The sequence below is a fragment of the Leptodactylus fuscus genome, chromosome 3 (genome assembly GCF_031893055.1).
Source record: "Leptodactylus fuscus isolate aLepFus1 chromosome 3, aLepFus1.hap2, whole genome shotgun sequence".
Lineage (NCBI taxonomy): Eukaryota > Metazoa > Chordata > Amphibia > Anura > Leptodactylidae > Leptodactylus > Leptodactylus fuscus.
Genome location: NC_134267.1, coordinates 154,339,932 through 154,360,616, shown reverse-complemented (window position 1 = coordinate 154,360,616; position 20,685 = coordinate 154,339,932). Strand labels below are relative to the sequence as shown.

The window sequence follows — 20,685 nt, the reverse complement described above, 5'->3', positions numbered from 1 at the left end:
TCTCCAGGAAGTTTCCTGTTATGTTACCATCATGGAAAAACATTGTGGTGTTTTTTTTTTCTTGTCTTTCTACGGTTTTTAGAATTGTTAAACCTGAAGTGAGAATGAGTCCAGAAAGTCGAACCAGTAAACGGTATAGCTATAGGCCTAACATTATAGCAGCAGTTTCGACGAGACCAACCTACTTATTGCTTCAGATACTCCCACCCGTTTCTGGTTTTTGACAACATCTTTAAGAACCAGAAGCAGTAAGCCTAGAGAACATAGAAGAGCTGCTGATAAGTTTCACAAATGTTTATGCAGAAGTTTTGAGAGCTCAAGGTTTGATCTGCGATAAAATTGTTATTTCAGGGGATGTTATTTCCCTGCCAATAATGAATTTCCTTTCCAGTTATCCTATTTATCGACAGCTCTGTCATCTTATCTCTAACCTGAAATGACTGAGCTTCTAAAGATGGAGTAAGTCTTGTTTACATTGAGTCATAGTTTTTACGTTTTGATCAGTTGTAGGGTTATCTAATGTAAGTGCAGAAAAGATTAACCGAAACAATAAAAATCTATTTGCTGCTTGTGCATGCCTCAGACATTATCTCCACCAGCATTTACAGTACAGTACTGTGTAGCTCACAGACTTCACAGGAGCCAGGCAACATTAATACTCCTCATTGGTCTGGGAGGAAATGCCTGCCAACTGTTTTTGACGGAGCATTGTGATGAAAATGTCCTTTCGGGCTTCAGAAAAGATATTTCTTGTAAACGGACTTCTTATAAGACTTTTCTTGGTGTGCTTTTTTTTTTTTGGCTTACTGTAGAGAGGCAGTGTATGAGTTTTAGACAAGCGTGTACATGGCTGCATTCAGCTGTCCCAGCAGAGGGTTAAAAAAAACATGGCTGCTTTCTTTTAAAAAGAATTCCACTTCCTCTTCTCAGCAAGTGCCATCTTGTCCATTGGCCATATGGCCATGATGGATGGGACTGATCCACTGCATGCCTGAGGAGTAGAGTTCTTTCTGAAAGATAGCAGCCATGTCTTCTAATCCTGAATAACCCATTGCTCAGCAGAGTGCTTCTGGGCCATTGTTGCATTAATTGCTAAGGGGTTCAGATTCCCCCCCCCCAAAAAAAAAAAAAAAAAAAAAAATAAAAAATAGATAAATAAAAATCAAGACTTCTCTTCACATGATACAGGCTTCAGATTTTTGTCTAGGTTTATGGGGCATAAAATCCATATTTTGCTACGGTACCAGCAAAGTAAATGACATTGTAACAAGTTTTCCGCATTCTCTTTATATAAGTCTCTGTCTAGCAATTTTTATGATTCTTGTTTCGAATATTTTTGTAACCAGACACATTGTCCACCTTGGAAAAGAAGTGTATTCTGTACTTTTTCAAACTTGTGTATCAAAGAAGGACCATTTTATAAGCTTTAACAAAGTCAATGAAAATGAGTACTTTCATCTCGCTGTATCAAGAATCCTGTCGGCACACAGCCTAACAAAAAATACCACTGGTTGTGTAAATATAAGTGGATGAAAGTGATTTTTTTTTTTTTTACATTTTGTGATAACTTATAAACTAACTGGTGGTGTCTTCTAGGGCCTGCTTGTGTATAGAAAAACCTATTCAGAAGATCTGTTTTTATTAAATTTGTGCTCTTTAAAGAAATGTGTATTAAATGCATTAGGGGTCATTTAGGAACTAGTGGCCTCCATGCAAATTCCAGTAATCACATTGCAGTCTCCTGGAGTAGGATTAAGTGCGTTCAGCATATCACAGAAAGTTATAGTCTGTTCTCTTCTGTATCTTTAGTGATTAAAGCCGATTACATCTTATGCATCTAGATTACATTTTCTTATATAGGTGGATTTAGCAGACTTACACCCGAAGAACACTTAGAAGAAGTCAATTAAGGAACAATCTTTATTTACTAATCTAGTCTTCATTTTCTTCTTCTTCCTTGATGACCTTATCCTGCACTGTGATCTGATGTAATATTCCTTCTATTATAAGCACCTAGAGATTATTGAAGAGGCATTCTCACTTCAGACATTTATGGCATAGGAACAAAATGATCCATAGTAGACTGAAGAAGTCTTTGACGTTTACCTATACACAGAATGGGGGTACTCCAACCTCTGACTCACCTGGCTGCTGCTGTCAGACAGAGAATAAACATGGTCACATACCCAATTATTTTCTATGGGACACAACTGAGCAATATGGCATAAACATGTAACCACAAGCATCTGCAGGCAAATACTAAATCTTTCATTATCTTATTTTTAAGTTAATCCCTTCAGACTCTGCACCGTACTATTATGTTGTGCAGAGTGTATAGCTATTGCTCAGCACCATAATAGTATGGCACTTTCTTGGCACAGGAGATAAGCCTGTGGCATGACTTTCGGGTTTTGGCTGTATTACATAGTTGGGATCCGGGATCAGATGTCATTATCAAGAGCGAACACAGCATCTGGGTGGTTGGGAAGAGGTACCCCCACCACATCGTGGGGGCTTAAGGGTTGTCATGCCAGCCAGGAAGCCAATCTAACAATAATAAAAAGATTAAAAACCCCACTTTGTAGTTAAAAAAAAAAAAAAAAAAAAGCAAATTGCAAACAAACAGGTATCTCCCATCTGCGCACAAGTTTGCACTATCCAATAGATGGTGTTATTTATCCATTATGGTGAACACTGTAAAAATAAAAAAAAATACTGCAATGCTCAAATTAATGTTTTTTGGCCACCTCGCCTCCTCCAAAATTAGCTGTAATAAGTGATCAAATATTCAGTTAAGTCAACAAAACGGTTAGCCTAAGTACGGTATCCCCCTGGAGAAAGTTGCCATATTCTTTTTGATGCAGAGTGAACACTATAAAAACAAAATGTATAAAATAATGCTGGAGATGTAGGCTTTTTCACATGGACCTAACTTAAACCTAAATAAAAGCTAATCTAAACATTATTTGTACCACAAAATGATGCCAAATAAAAGTACAACTTGTTTCACAAAGAGGAAGTCCTCACATAGCTATATCAACAACAAAAAAAGTTATGAATTTTGGAAGGTGGAGAGGGATAATATGAAATAAGTAGCCAAATGTTAATCTTTACTACTAACTACTGTGTTATTAAAGGGTTAAAGTGTAGGCATCTGTAGGTTAAGGGTTTAGCCAAAATCTTCAGAGCATATCTATTATACAGTTACTGTCATGTTCAAGAGAGAAAAAGTAGGACTGTAACAGCAGATAGGGATCTCTTTCAAATATGAGGAGACTGTACTAAAAACCATACATTATAGTTGGGGGGCTAGAATATATTTTGCAATGGGGCCAAGAGTTTCATGTTGCCCTTGCGGTGGACAGGGCCCTCTATCTCCTGGTACCTAGTGGTCACTATGTTAGTTTATAATTCTTCTTTATATGTATTTTGTATTCTATATGTAAAGCCTTCTTCAAATGTAAAGCAGCATGGACTCAATGAAGTTCTTAAAATTAAATGATACAACCTGGAAAAGCCCTCATTATTTTTAACTGTATCATTTCAGCTCTTACTTGTAGTTCTACTGAATGTATGTTATCTAGAGCGTTGTTGGTATTTGAAAGAGTTTGCGGTGTTCTCAATGACTGCTCTCCAACTTTGGTTAAAGGGATTGTCCCGCGAAGAATATTATTGAAGGTTAAATGTACTTATTAAAAAATGTTTATTTTCCCAGATATTCCAGGAATAATGTTAGAATAGTGCCATCTGCTGTTTCTTTGAATAGTCTTGACTTCATCCACTTCAGTAAATGTGTTAAGGTGGACACACATGCTTAGTCTTGCTTCGGTCTCTCTCCATTGAGTATACAGAAGGATCACTGTTTGATGCCTCTAAAGCTGCAGCATCTTCTCAATTTGTTATTGACGATGCTAAATAAGTAAAAATGCAATAATATTGTCTCCATGTGTTATCACTTGCTTAGCGGTTTATGCCCCAGGGGTCATGATCGAGTCCAGCGCAAGTGTGAACCTAGCCTAATAAATCCAAACATTACCTGGAATCTAACATTCATTGCACTTAGAGTGCTCTAAAACAGAGGTCCCCAACCACCGGTCCGCGGAGCAGAACCATACCATTGGGGCTGTTTTGCTGGTCCGCTGGGCAGGGGCTGGTCTCAGTAGATGCAGCTATTGGCAGAGCACATTATGTGGGGCGGGGCGGCGATCCGGCCACAGTGTTGTGGTTCCTGGCAGGGACCTCGTTTACAGCGCTGTACACTGAGGTCCCCCCAGCATCACCTGGTCTACAACGCTGTTTGATGTATAGCACTGCTAAGTAGCAGTGCTGTACACTGAGGCTCAATGTACAGTGCTGCTACTCTACTTGCAGAATTTGCTCAAACAGGAGCAGGGACAACAACGTCTTAAGTGTCCAGCCTTCTTTCCTCTCCTTCTAGCTGTATATTCTGCAAGTTGGAGGGTCAGGAGTTCTGGATGCCAGTGGGCAGCTAGATATAACGTTGGTGTCCCATCCGGTGCTCCTACTCATTCTGAACCTAAGGCGAGTTGAGTCAAATTCTGTCATAATTAAATAAGTATGCACTAAACTCCAACCCCCCTTCCTCACCCCCACCCCGCCGAGCCATGGAAAAATGGTCTTGCTTGAAGCCAGTCCCTTGTGCAAAAAAAAAGTTGGGGACCACTGCTCTAAAATACTACATATTGGTTCGTTTGTATTGTAAATCAAGGACTGGATTGGAATTGGTAGTACATATATCTCTGACACAAATATACATACTGATAAAACAAAGAAGGAGAATACTTTTGTTAATAGATCTATCATGCAGTGGACCCATTGCAGGGTACACCTATTACATTCTAGATCCAGAGATACAATTGCTTTCAAAGTTGAAAAGATGTTTTGCTCCTCAGTTAAAGTGGACCTTTCATGGGTTTGGAGCACAGGCAGTTCTATATACTGCTGGAAAGCCGACAGTGCGCTGAATTCAGCTTTCGGTCCCGGTACCATAGCTCTTTACAGTCAGAAGGGCGTTCCTTACAGTCTGTCAGGACCGTCCTTCTATATAAGCAGCGCCAGTAGCGCTGTGCTCTGAGACTGGGGAGGAACGCCTCCCCTCCTGATAATACTCGTCTATCGAGCACTGTGAGCAGAGGGAGGGGGCATTCCTCCCCGCTCACACTGTACAGTGCGATAGGCGCTGCTGGGAAGAAGGATGTTCTTGACATGTACACAGGCTCATAAACCACTTCTTCGCTTCCAGCCTCATTACCTTATAAGCTGGGGCTAGTGGATTAGCTGCTGCTGTCTTGCCGACAACTAATCATCCATGATTTATAGTAACATCAAATGTCATCCACATACTGCTTTGAGAAAAAAAAAAAAAAACTGCAGCATAAATCTAGCTGTGGTGCAGGTTTTCATTTGGCGATGCTAGCAACCCGCATGAAATTACTCTGTGATAATACACTGGCAATTTCTTGCAGCAGGAATTTTTTTTTTCTACATTTTTAATTCCTGCTTATTGTAATCCTATTGGACTCCCAAAAATAGACTAAAAAGGAATTATAATGAAAAAAAGAAAACTTCAATTTATTCAGCGTCTTTGACTCTATAACATGTTGTCCACGTATCAGACTGCAGGTTCAATGCAACCTGTTCCTTTAATTCAAGATTCATGAAAGCCTTCTTTACTTATCACTGAGCAGGGTTATGCACAACTATATACACAGTACAAGTACTTATATCAAACTTTGCATACATCAGTGTTACTGGCAACTATAAAACTCTATAATATATTTTATCAGAGAGAAATGCCTCTTAGCCTGAGTTCAGACGGGGGTTTTTGGCCAGAATTTTGAGGCGGAATCCACCTCAAAATCCTGACCAAAAAAATGTCTCCCATTGAAATCAATGGGAGCCGGTCAGTTCTTTTTTTTTTTCGCAAGCGGTAAAAAAAAAAAACGGAAAAAAGAAGCGACATGCTCATTCTTCAGCTTTCTGTGCTATTTATTGTTTATCAACTTATTTTCTCTTTCCCTTTTTCATAGATATATCGCGAATCATTCAGCTAGACTTGGATTTGAAGTTCCAGACCAACATCAGGGAATTGTTTGAGGAGTTTGATAACTTTCTACAAAACTCTGTCATTGGAATAGCACATGAAATGCAGCCTGTGTACAGGTATTGGTTTTCAACTTTTCAGGTGTTTGAATATGTAGGTTTTGTGACTTTTTTCTTTGAAGTCTAGTTCCACATCTATTAATGGCTTTGTATTGCTACTATCCTGAGTCATACATGAAACCCAGTTTAATATTAGCATATAACTGAAACTTTCCATGTGTTTGCAAGGCTTGACCTTTACAAATAAGTGCCATTTCTTTCAGTCCGTGATCTGTTCAACCACTATTAATACTCCCAGCTTTGTCTGTATAGCACAGGGTAGAACTACAGTCTAGACTTGATAATGTTGTGCTTCTTACAGAGAGAGACACATTTTGTTGTGATAACTAACTTTTGCAATAATGACAAGTAGGGCACAACATAGATCCATGACACATTCATTCCTGTTTTCATTTTTCATATTTTTTTTTTTTTTTAAATCAACAGTCATTTTCAGTGTTGATCCCATGACTTAAAACTGAACCATATCTCAGGCATTTCAGGGATATTCTCATCCTAGCTCCTGACTAACTCAGGGAGCCAGAAACAGACTATGGAAATGGCTGTACTAAACAGCACAGCCCATCAATATCAAGATAGGGCGTTAGTACTACAGGTAAGAGCCTGCATAAAGTCAGCTGCCACCACTAAATGGCTTACTTGTACCAGTTGTTCTACAGAGATTAGAAGTTTTGGAAGGCTGTACCATATTGCTGGGTAAGGGAGGTCACCGTAGTGGCTGCACCTGCTATTGGCATCTGACCGAGGTACTTCATCACTTTGGCACGTTTCATCCGTAGCTGATTTGCAGGACTTTTCTCTCCGCATATTTCATGTGAATAGGGAAATGGAATGACCCGAATGCAGATGTGAACTGGGCCTTACTTTGGATATATATATATATATATATATATATATATATATATATATATATATATATATATATATATATATAATTTGTTCATAATGAAAGCCATGTCACAGTGTCTGATCCATCTACATTGGTTATTAATGGGTTTTGACTGCAGATTATGACATGGCATATGATGCAGTTGCCTTATAGTCTCCAACCAAACATTTTTCAAATTCATTTTTGCAATTGGTGTACAGAAAGAGCGGAACTTGTGTTTTTGGACTTTGCTGTGTCTTGTACTATCATCTTGGTTTGTCATGTTGTATGCTGTATTTTTTATGATGATAGAGGATATGGAGACACCATTAGTGATAAAGGAAAACTCTATTGAAACCATATTTTCCATATGAATTCCCACCTGTATTATTAAGATATCATTAGGTTAGTTTCAGTATCAGGCAGGATGTGTATGGGTTGTTGTATAGAGACAGTCCAGGCATGTATAGCATTGCAGAGCCCTGGGTACTGTTGTCAGGGAATCTCTTCTCGGTAGTACCTCACTGCGCATGAATCGGCATCCATCTGAATACGTCTTTTCACTTGTTCTAATGTGGTTCTCTATTTTCATCTCAGTGGTTCATTTATTATCTTAGAATATTTTATAATTTAGTCTTAATTCCCAGATCAGTAAATGTTCATCTGTTAAATGTGTTTTTAATCTAAATAGGTTTGACATTCGGTGCTAATGAATTTCTAGTAGAACTTTTATTTTTTCGCATGCAGAACTTTAAATCCTCTGCACAAAGGAAGTGCATAATATTCTTGTTCCCTGTAGCAACCACTAGAGGGCATTTAGGAGTTGAACTCCATATGCAGCAATTTCCTAAGCTCCCTCTAGGGGTGACTGCAGGCAGCTATAATATTATGTTTTAAACCTAAATTGTGCAGTACATATCAGAAAATGCATATATTACAGCTTTGACTGTTGTAATGATTTATTAAGAATTCACATTTTCATAATAAAAAAAGAACAGATCTGTAATAATGCTGTTCCCAGATTCAGAGTACATGATCTTGTGATAACCAACAAGAACCTGGCGCTCCTATGTAGCTACTAAGCATGTGAGGACTAATAAAGTAGGAAAGGCCTGACAAAACCCCTCTGGGGAGTCTGGTCATTTGCATAGGACCCACAGACCAATATATATGAATTATTTTTTTTATTACATTATATTAAATTATTTAATAAAACAGGATCAATCCCATTTAAGTGTCTGCATGTTCAAATCCTATATATGGAATGGATGTTTAGTCAGGTTCTGTACATGAACAACGTGTGAAATTACCAGCTAAAGCTCTACGCAATGTAAGATATTTGTTTATCCAGACAGGTCTTGCAACAGAGCTGTAGTCAATGGAGATGACAATGTCACCAGAGCAGAATGTCCTAAGCTTTATGTACAAATGAGATGAGCATTGTCTCTGCGTCTGCTACAAAACACAACACTTTTCGATGAAGTGGCAGAATTTTCCTGGGTCAAAGCCATTTAAAATGATTATTCTGATTCCACATAAATTATTTGGCTCTGATTTCTAAAGAAAAGAGAAATGTCCTCCTTCTCCATCTCATTTCTTTATTAAGAAGAAGGCCAATAATGTGTATTTAGGTGTGATATATATGCACATACTACTTATTTACGCACATACAGTCTGTACAGAGGCTCACTACTTTTTTTACGTTATTTCATCTTTCTCAGTTCTGTTGCAAGAACAAGAAGAACCAGTTAAAGATAAATAAAGATGTAGCCATATTGTATTCTGACGCATGCGTGTTTTAGATATCATGGCAGCGTTCCGGTTTCTCCATCTTAGCGTGGGCCGTAACATCACAGCTGCATTCAATAGTGTGTTGATATCCTCTCCTATATATATTTCATCTGTTTGTCATGAGCCTCACCCCCTGACGAAGCCGATTTGGGAAATGCACGTCGGGGCGCATTTACAATTGGTAAGGTATCTGCATTATCCACATTCAGTATTTGAATATGTAGGGGCTTTATTTTAATATATAATTTATTTTTTCATCTGTGTCATATTTCTTTACCACCATTGGTATTTCACTTAGCCATTTAGGGTTATACTTTATATATTATTCTTTGGTGTTTATGTTTTGTATCACAGATTTATCATCACTTACCGTATTTTTCGGACTATAAGACGCACTTTTTTCCCCAAAAATTTTGGGGGAAAAGAAGGGTGCGTCTTATAGTCCGAATGTGTTGCCTGGCATCCGCTGTAATAGAGAGGCGGATGCCGGCAAGAGATAGATGCAGGTGCCGGGGCCTGAGACATCGCTGCGCTTCTCTGCCCTGCATGAAGCCAGCAGTGGCAGGGGCGATGCTATTCCGCTCCTCCATCCCCCCGCCACTGGCTTCATGCAGGGCAGAGGAGCGTAGCAATGTCTCAGGCCCCGGCACCTGTGCGGGCGTCTATCCCTCGCCGGCATCCGCCTCTCTAGTACAGTGGATGCCGGGTCTGGATTCCCCACCGGCCCCATACCTGTGAAGTTGCAGGCCGGCTCCTGCGCGGCGATATCGCAGGTGCTGACCTGTTCGGGTGACAGCCGGGAGCCTAATGAAGGCTCCCAGGCCTGTCACTGCTATATTAGTATTGCGGCTGGGTCTATGACCAGCCGTAATACTAATATACAGAATGTCCCATAGACGGCAATACACTTGTATTGTCGTCTATGGGACTTGCAATCAAGTGACCGCAGGTTCAAGCCCCCGGGGGGGAATAAAATAGTTTAAAAAAAAAAGCTTTAAAAATATGAAATAAAAGTTCTAAATCACTCCTTTCCCTAGAATATATATAACAGTAGAAAATTATATATCATAAACCGCCGGGTTTTTTTTTTCAATACAAGGTGATCTAAGCAATAGATATTCCCCAAAATGGTATAACTAAAAAGTACATCTGGCCCCGCAAAAAAAAAAAAAAAAACACTCTATGCGTCCCCGTACAGCTGCAGGGTCACCTGTCAATGTGGCCTTGCAGCTGTTGCAAAACTACAACTCCCATATATTAAATATTTTACCATTTTTTGTTTCAAAATTTTTTCCCCCTATTTTCCTCCTCTAAAACCGTGCGTCTTATAGTCCAGTGCGTCTTATAGTCCGAAAAATACGGTATATGTTTGTTTGCCCGTGCTCTGCATTACTTTCTTTTATGCTTTGTTTCCTTACATTTGTTCATGTTTTATGAATGTACTATTTCCCCTTTCTCTTTATGTATACATGTAATATTTTATTTATTTTCAATAAAGCTCTTTTGATATTTTTACAATATTTTGGTGGTTCCAGCCTTCAGTGGGATCGTTTTGGTGTATCTAAGAATAGTATTACGTATTTAATGATTGTAGTGCGTTTACATATAATACATAGCCACCATATCTATCTTGTATAGCCAGCTTGCCTCTTTCTGTAGGAGGAGTCTCCCAGTCGCCACCTCTTGGGGACGGTTGGACCCTCATAATTCCTTGAAATTTCAAGCAAGAGGCATGACCATTATGATGGTCCTAGACATGTACACTGAGAACGACTGTTCCAACGCAGATGACTATTTGTGGTGGTAATGTGACCAGAGCGTTCAATCAAAATGGCCAAACCATTTTACATGGATGTCCGGGTAATTTTATGTAGATGAATGGTTTCTGTCAATTTCAGATTAACGTCATTGCTGTAAAACATTGATGGACTTCCAAAGCTGGTCTGTTGCTACTAGCCAGTAAATCAGGATGTCCTCTATATAGACTAAATCCATTCATCCTGATCCTCCACAAACACTATACACTCCTCCCACCACCCCAAAAACGGGCTGTAAATTTCACTTTACTTTAGAGTAATAACATTTACATTAGAGTATTCGGCTATGCAGTGATTATTTTGTTGCTCAGGTCATAACTGAGATTTTAAGTAAATAAATGATATCTTGAAGGCAAAGCATGCTATTGAGAAATAAGTTCTCATCTTGTCAAAAATATCACAAATGTTGTTTATAAGCACTTTTTTCTTTATTTTCTTCAGTTCCTTAGTGTTATTGAAAGTGTCTCTGTAATCGATCTTGTAAAGCCGCCTACCTGAAAATAGAACTGAACGTTACAACGGTGACACAAGCCACAAACAAACACACTAAATCAATTCTCAATTTTCAGTTTTATGAACCAGAGACATGCAGGAAGGAAAAGGTTGGGAAACTTTAAATATACAGTAACTGCTTAGTCGAAAATACTCCTGCTCCGAAGCTTCATAAAACATAAAGGAGAACATAAGCATATTTGTTATATTGTTGGAGAGTAAAAATAAAAATTTTGAATTTTTTGCTATACATTTAGGATATTTTGGAAATCCAGATCTTCCTTTCTACTCTGTGACAATGCAAAGTACCTCTTATATCCATTGCACAGTTCAAAATATATTAACAATTTTACTTTTTAAGATTTAATAATAAGATATACTATCAGTTTTAGGGTGCATTCACACTGAGTAAACGCTAGCTTATTTTGTAGAGTAAAATTACACTTGTAAATTTTGCTATCCCATTGACTTCAATGACATTTTACAGGCGTATTTTTTACAGGCGTATTTTTACACTTGTAAAAAAATATCATTGAAGTCAATGGGATAGCAAAATTTACAAGTGTAATTTTACTCTACAAAATAAGCTAGCGTTTATTCAGTGTGAATGCACCCTAAGATTGGCAGGGGCATGATTTGAGAGTGAAGATAACAGAAGTATTCCACACTTCCTACCTTCATGTCTCCATTACCTTGCTCCTAAAAATATGTAAAGCAATCTCTCAGGATCTCAGCAATGCCTCCTTCCTCTTCACAGTACTGGCTGTACGGGTGATACTGCTGCAGTCTGCACCTCTTCATTCCTCACACAGTCCTGTTGCATCCCCTTCGTTCCTTACACATGTAAGGGTAAAAAGGGTACAGTAGTCCTCTGTTTGGGGAAGTGCAGTGCATTTCAGGGATGCAGCATGGTGCACTACTTTGTCAGCTTTTAAATATACATATACATATATATATATATATATATATATATATATATATATATATATATATATTATGTACACAGTACAGACCAAAAGTTTGGACACACCTTCTCAAAGAGTTTTCTGTATTATAATAAATATATATATATATATATATATATATATATATATATATATATATATCGTATTTTTCGGACTATAAGACGCACTGGACTATAAGAAGCACCCAGGTTTTAGAGGAGAAAAATAGGGGAAAAAAATTTTCAGGCAAAAAATGGTGAAATATTTAATATATGGGAGTTGTAGTTTTGGAACAGCTGCAAGGCCACATTGACAGGTGACCCTGCAGCTGTATGGGGATGTATAGGGCGGTTTTTTTGTGGGGCCAGGTGTACTTTTTAGATATACCATTTTGGGAAATTTTTATTGCTTAGATCACCTTTTATTTAATTCAGAGGCAAAACAGAGAGAAAAACCCGGCAGTTTAGCACTTTTGATTTTGACGTTCACTGTACATAAAACTATTAGTAGACCGGGCATTTTCAGACACCGGGATACCTAATGTGTATGTTTCACAGTAATGTTATACTTTTATATGTATTCTAGGGAAAGGAGGTGAACTTTTATTTATTTTATTTTTTATTATATTTTTTATAAGTGTGTTTTTTTTTGTTTTTTTTTTGTTTTTTTAACTATTTTATTATCCCCGCCTAGGGGGCTTGAACCTGCAATCATTTGATTGCAAGTCCCATAGACGGCAATACAAGTGTATTGCCGTCTATGGGAGATTCTATACATTACTATCGCGGAGTGTCATAGACCAGCCGCGATAGTAATATATATCTATGACAGGCCTGGGAGCCTTCATTAGGCTCCCAGCTGTCATCGGAACAGGTCGGCTCCTGCGGCCTCGCCGTGCAGGAGCCGGCCTGCATCACTAAAGGTATGGGGCCAGTTGGGACCGGCCCTGGGGCTAACTGACTGCCAGTACCTGTGGAGGAGGAGCGGATTTGCAGCATGGCCGCGCTACTGCCACCGCTGGCTTTCTTCAGCGGCAGGAGCGTGGCAATCTGCAGGCCCCGGCAGCTAAGACAGTCCCCGGCATCTGCTGTAATAGACCGGCGGATGCCGGGGAGTGTCTTAGCTGCCGGGGCCTGCAGTATTGTCACGCTCCTGCCGCTGAAGAAAACCATATATATACATGGTCAAGACAATCTCCTGCAGTTCAAACCGAGCATCAGTATGGGGAAGAAAGGGGATTTGAGTGCCTTTGAACGTGGCATGGTTGTAGGTGCCAGAAGGGCTGGTCTGAGTATTTCAGAAACTGCTGATCTACTGGGATTTTCACGCACAACCATCTCTAGGGTTTACAGAGAATGGTCCGAAAAAGAAAAAACATCCAGTGAGCGGCAGTTCTGTGGGCGGAAATGCGTTGTTGATGCCAGAGGTCAGAGGAGAATGGCCAGACTGGTTCGAGCTGATAGAAAGGCAACAGTGACTCAAATAACCACCCATTACAACCAAGGTAGCCAGAAGAGCATCTCTGAACGCACAGTACATCGAACTTTGAGGCAGATGGGCTACAGCAGCAGAAGACCACACCGGGTGCCACTCCTTTCAGCTAAGAACAGGAAACTGAGGCTACAATTTGCACAAGCTCATCGAAATTGGACAATTGAAGATTGGAAAAACGTTGCCTGGTCTGATGAGTCTCGATTTCTGCTGCGACATTCGGATGGTAGGGTCAGAATTTGGCGTCAACAACATGAAAGCATGGATCCATCCTGCCTTGTATCAACGGTTCAGGCTGGTGGTGGTGGTGTCATGGTGTGGGGAATATTTTCTTGGCACTCTTTGGGCCCCTTGGTACCAATTGAGCATCGTTGCAACGCCAAAGCCTACCTGAGTATTGTTGCTGACCATGTCCATCCCTTTATGACCACAATGTACCCAACATCTGATGGCTACTTTCAGCAGGATAATGCGCCATGTCATAAAGCTGGAATCATCTCAGACTGGTTTCTTGAACATGACAATGAGTTCACTGTACTCCAATGGCCTCCACAGTCACCAGATCTCAATCCAATAGAGCATCTTTGGGATGTGGTGGAACGGGAGATTCGCATCATGGATGTGCAGCCGACAAATCTGCGGCAACTGTGTGATGCCATCATGTCAATATGGACCAAAATCTCTGAGGAATGCTTCCAGCACCTTGTTGAATCTATGCCACGAAGAATTGAGGCAGTTCTGAAGGCAAAAGGGGGTCCAACCCGTTACTAGCATGGTGTACCTAATAAAGTGGCCGGTGAGTGTGTGTGTGTATATATATATATATATATATATATATATATATATATATATATATATATATATAATTTATTAGCTGGTACCCGCGACTTCGTCTGCGGTGATTGTAGTAGTGGGTATATACAGGCGCGGGTAAGGTTTTCGTACTGTGTATAAGGTATGGGATATGAAATGTAACTTTGTATCTTGTTTTTGCTGTAATTCTGAGAACACATGAGACTTTTGTGTTGAATGTAATTTGTATTTCAGCCGCTATACGGTGTTGGTATAAACTGTATATAGTGTCTTTGGGACAGAGGTATTTCAGGTTAATATACTTTGATATATGCCATATCAAAAGGAAACAAGGGGGGGGGAAGGGAAATTTAGGTTCAACTTGCAAAATATATCAAAGAATGGTATGACTCACGTTCTTGAAAGGGTAATGCACGGAGAGTTCTTGCGGCCCAAGAAACTTGTAATCAGGAAGTACTTTGATATATGACCTTGTATGAGTTGTTATTTTGCGTCAGTACATGTAAGTTTTGGGCACAGGATACTCTTGAGCAAGCCACATAAAGTCTGGCCCTGTGCATGACAGTTTAGTAACTCCATGCGCCTCTTATTAATAGCAATTAACCCCATCATGTCCCTCACATTAACCCCTGTGTAAGAGTTACTGATAGAGATGAGCGAGTACTGTTGGCATCAGCCGATCCGAACAGCACGCTCGCATAGAAATGAATGGACGTAGCCGGCACGCGGGGGGTTAAGCGCGCTGGCTACGTCCAAGCGGAAGTACCCAGTGCATCCATTCATTTCTATGGCGCGTGCTGTTGTGATCGGCTGATCCGAACAGTACTCGCTCATCTCTAGTTACTGATATGTGAGAGACTTGGAGGTAATAATTAAGTATCTTCATTACTGAGGTCTTTTATTAGTCCCTCCATGTCTCACATATTAGTAACTTTTATATGAGGCACACAGGGGTTAATATGAGGGACATGATGGGGGGGTATTCCTATTAATGTGAGGCACATGGAGTTACTAACACTAAACTAATAACCCCAAATGGCTGACATTAATGAGAATAGGAAGTAAAGGAAGGGAGCTGTGTGTTTCTTACTTTCAGTTCGCTAGCAGCTTCGGCAGGAGCTATCACTATAGCAGGCAGGCAGAGACCTGAGCGATTAAGCTCCACCCCCTGGGTTTCCTGCACCCCTCTCAAAGGGGAGTGTCGTTATGCCTCAGCTGTAGCAGAGACTTCATTTAACTCTTGCAGGTCCTGTGCTGCTGGCATGCCAGTGAAATATGGCAGGAGTGCCACTCTTGGCATGTGTGCCAGGGGTTGCTGACCTCTGCTGTAGGGGGTAATATGAATTTTGTGGCTTGCTATGGTCCAAAGTGTGTGAGATTGCAGAGATAGTGATGTGAGTTTGGGTTTTGTGGGGGTCCTGGGAAAAACGTATGTGCGCTATTGTGACGAAAAGTAGCCTATTGCGCAATCGAGTGTAGGGACTTTGTGGAAAATTTCAGCCAAATCGGGGTCCAAAGTGTGTGAGATTGCAGAGATAGTGATGTGAGTTTGGATTTTGTGGGGGTCCTGGGAAAAACGTATGTGCGCTATTGTGACAAAAAGTAGCCTATTGCGCAATCGAGTGTAGTGACTATGTTTGTGGAAAATTTCAGCCAAATCAGTGGAGCGGTTTTTGCGTGATTGACCGCCAAACATCCGAACATCCAAAGTCACAAACCCACAAACATTTCACATTTATAATATTAATAGGATATATATATATATATATATATATATATATATATATATATATATATATATATATATATATATATATATAATTTTTTTTTTTTAAATATAGATTGTGAGCCCCACATAGAGCTCACAATGTACATTTTTCCCTATCAGTATGTCTTTTGGAATATGGGATGGAAATCCATGCAAATACGGGGAGAACATACAAACTCCTTGAAGATGTTTTTTTGCCCTTGGCGGGATTTGAACACCAGGACTCCAGCGCTGCAAGACTACAGTGCTAACCACTGAGCCACCATGTGACCCTGTCTTCTGTATTTTCATGACTATGAAAATTGTAGATTCACACTGAAGGCATCAAAACTATGAAATAACACATGTGGAATTATATACTTAACAAAACTTGTGAAACAACTGAAAATATGTCTTATATTTGAGGTTCTTCAAAGTAGCCACCTTTTGCTTTGATTCCTGCTTTGCACACTCTTGGCATTCTCTTGATGAGCTTCAAGAGGTAGTCACCAGAAATGGTTTTCACTTCACAGGTGTGCCTTGTCAGGTTTAATAAGTGGGATTTCTTGCCTTATAAATGGGGTTGGGACCATCAGTTGTGTTGTGCAGAAGTCAGGTGGATACACAGCTGATAGTCATACTGAATAGACTGTTAGAATTTGTATTATGGCAAGAAAAAAGTAGCTAAGTAAAGAAAAAAAAACGAGTGGCCATCATTACTTTAAGAAATGAAGGTCAGTCAGTCTGAAAAATTGGAAAAACTTTGAAAGTGTTCCCAAGTGCAGTTGCAAAAACTGTCAAGTGCTACAAAGAAACTGGACCGCAGAGTGAAGGCAAAGGGCCAACAAGTGCTAAGCATCTCTGGGAACTCCTTCAAGACTGTTGGAAGACCATTTCAGGTGACTACCTCTTGAAGTTCATCAAGAGAATGCCAAGAGTGTGCACAGCAGTATTCAAAGCAAAAGGTGGCTACTTTGAAGAACCTAGAATATTAGGCATATTTTCAGTTGTTTCACACTTTTTTGTTTGTAATATACAGTTCCATGTGTTAATTCATAGTTTTGATGCCTTCAGTGTGAATCTACAATTTTCATAGTCATGAAAATACAGAAAACTCTTTGAATGAGAAGGTGGGTCCAAACTTTTGGTCTGTACTGTATATACTGTAAGACGATGACCGGTCAGGTAATGGAGGGGGTGTATATCTCACCCAGATTACTAAAGAAAGACTGGTTCTCAGCAGATAATTCTGTCTGCTGAGTGTTATTTCAAAGTTCCGGTTACTGGGCTGGATTTTTAGCAATGGCAGGTAGGTTGGTAGTGGGACCTGTCATTCCACCCCCCCTCCAGTCCACACTTTGGGGATGTTCCGGCAGCGACTCAGCTGTTGAGAGTCCCCTCGTCAAGGAGGCTTAAGAAGCCAGCTCTAGCAGCAGACCTTGGCTGGAAATCCAAAGAAGGAGGTCCTATTTTTGGAGCTGTGTCCTGAGTGATTCTACTGGCTTTTGATTTCTGTTATTCTAGGTGAGGTAACCTTTTCTATGTTTAGTTAGAGCCTAGCCGGGCACGTATTTATTTTTGTATAGTTTCCCTTTGTTGCTGCACTACCTTTTTCAGTGAAAATAAACGCTACCGTTTTGGACTATATAAATTTTTTTTTTTTTTATTTTTTTTTTTATACACCATGCAAAAAAAATTGCCTACCTCAGCTATAGACATTGGTTATTTTGGGAAACATTGGGTCCTCACTTTGACGAGTACTAATTATCTAAACTTACATCGCAGACCAAGTACACCTCTTTATGGCAGTGGCCACTTTCAGCATAAGCAAGGTGCATTATCAATAGAATGAGGATTGAGATGAAGTTAAAGTTAAATTAGCATCCAAATTTCCCATATCTTGAAGGGGTTGTCCGGGATAAAAACTAATCCCTTCACTAATCTAAACATCCCCCCTCCCCCTGCCTATTTTCTAAATAACATAATTTATAAAAAAATGTATATTTATTCCCTTCCCAACCACTCTATCATACTTGCCAATCTTCTTCCAGGCTTCTTCCTGCCAGTTGGCTCTCCCTCTTTTCTGACTGCCGGCGTGGGCTATTGTCCTAGTGCTGCTCTGTGCTCTACAGCTGATAATCCACGTCTACTGCGTAGCTCACACACCTGCGCAATAGAGGTGGGTCATTGGCTGCAGAACACAAAGCAGAGCCGGGACTATAGCACACACCGGCAGAATTGGAAAAGGATGGGCTGTCCTGCAGAAGGAAGACTGGAAGGAAGAGAGGTAAGTATACAATGGGGTTGGGGGTTGGGCTGAGTAGGTAAGGAAGGGATAGTAGTAGGCAGTATAGCTAGAGAGAAAGGATAGAGGTGTATGGGAGGGAGAGAGGAAGGGGAGAGGGAGCTACTGTGGAAGTTACAAAGCAGGAAGCTGAACAGAGTTAGCAAATGCAGGAGATTCCAGGAGCTTCCAGAGGCACTCAGAAATCACTATACACACTGATAAAGGTATATGGGTGCATTTATTAACCCATTAATAGCACTAAGACCATTTTTAAAACAAAAACAAACATTTTTGGCCAGAAAACCCCTTTAATCTGGTTGAGCATTTGTGGGCTATGCTGAAAAAGCAGGCTATATTCATGGAGGTCCCTTCTTGCAACATGAAGAGATAAAAGGAACTGCTGCAAACCTCCTGGTGTAAGATACCACAGAACACATTTGGAGATCTTATTGAGTTAATGCTTAAATGGTTGTAACTGTTACGGCAGTACAAGGGGTGTAGTATTAGGTGGTTTTAGTGCTATGGATAAAATGGCCAGTTTGTGTGGAATATCTGCAGAAAGTCGAGTCTAGGATACAGATTGTTGCAAACATGACTTGTTGACCTCTTTTTCTTGTGGGCACTGGTGTCCAAGATGACATCCTTCAAAGCCAAGTGGCAAATTGGTCAGAAAATGGATATCTGAATAAAGCAAGATAAGTGTAGGATGGATTTACTTAGGAAGGCAGCCATCAGATTAGGGAAAAACTATAAAAGGAATGAATTGCCTTTTTTAAAAATTTTCTTTATGAGAAATTTTATTTTTTTAATTTTTTATTCTGATTTTACAGATTTTTATTCTATTTTCTGTACATGATTATGGCCAGCTTCTTGTCAGAACTCAAGAATGCAAATTGTGAAGCATGCCCTATTCATTGCCATATTTGTGGCATACAAGTATTTTTGTGGATCTGTAATTACAGATGACTTACTGACATGGGTTTTTTTGTTTTTTTTTTTTTGGGGGGGGGGGGGGGGGTTCGGACCATAAAAACCACCGCAGTCGTGTGCAGGAGGCCTAAGGATGTAGATTCTTAGACATTCCTTAATCCTCCTTATCCTGACTAATTTTAATGATCCGGTAGCTTGCCCTGCTTTGAACCTTACATGACCAGCAGCTGTAAACTAATGTCATTCTCTTCATTCCTTGTAGCATTAATTATAGCTAATACTCTACAAGAACAAGTTCTTCATGTGTTGGGATTTTATTTTTTTTTTTCCGTGTCCGTTAGCGTTAATCCATGATGTGATTTAGCACATGAACTTGTTCTAGAGATCTTTTATTAGACCTTGTATTAGAGGTTGCTACATTTGCAAGGAAGCCAGTGTGATGTGCCATTAATGTGTTAGAACAGAATCTTTCTAAATATACTGTTCGTTGTTAGCTTATTTAAAGCAATGTGGGTGGGCAGCATGCTTCCTTATGTTAATGTTATGTGCCTTACACGTATCTGGTTTAGCTTTCATCTACCAGATTGCAAATTTGTTACATTTGGAGCTACATTTATCTTCTGCGGTAGCTTCCAGTATTATAATTTATTTGTTAGAAATGAATGTACGGTTTGGATTGCTAGGAATATAAACCAAATTACTGTATAGTTTGGAAGGCCATAGTAGGGTTATATAATGCATCAAATTTTCAATGCTGTTTCAATACCTTGGAGAAGGAAATAATCCTATTACTAATTTTGAAACTATTTAATACTATGGTGCGCTTAGAGTCAGGTCACACTGGCCTTCTCACTGCAGACTCTGTAATGTAGCGCGCAGGTACAAGGGTCTTGCTGCTGCTAAGCACAACTTATTACTAAAAGTATATTGCACAGTTTGCAGAGAACATGGTGGCGCACTGCCTGGCACCCACCATGTTATTTGTTCACAGTCCATAGCTAGTGTTACTTGCGATGAAGGCATAGTCACAGGACGAGATTCTCTTCTTATGACATTTACTGTGCTATCTATATTATTATTACATTATTATACCATAGACATAACTGGTTGGGCCTGGGATATTTACATCGTCAATATTGTGCAGCTACACAAAAATATCCTAATCCCAATTTTGTTCACACAGTGATATCTCTGGAAATATTATAGATGGCACTGAGCCCACTCTTTCATATGACCTGACCACATTTTACACAGCCCCTTACACCAACCACCCCCGGAAGAAGGGTTCCCGATACGTACGTTGGGGTGTGCCGCCGGTGTGC

At 39.8% G+C, this 20,685-nt stretch overlaps 1 protein-coding gene across 1 annotated transcript in view; it reads left to right on the top strand.

Moving 5' to 3' along the window:
- Nucleotides 1-20,685, top strand: part of XXYLT1 (xyloside xylosyltransferase 1) — a 149,636-nt gene that overhangs the window by 74,154 nt on the left and 54,797 nt on the right. Inside the window, exon 3 of the mRNA XM_075268580.1 lies at nt 6,051-6,183. Within this exon, the coding sequence (XP_075124681.1) occupies nt 6,051-6,183 (133 nt within the window). The remainder of the gene's footprint in view (nt 1-6,050; nt 6,184-20,685) is intronic.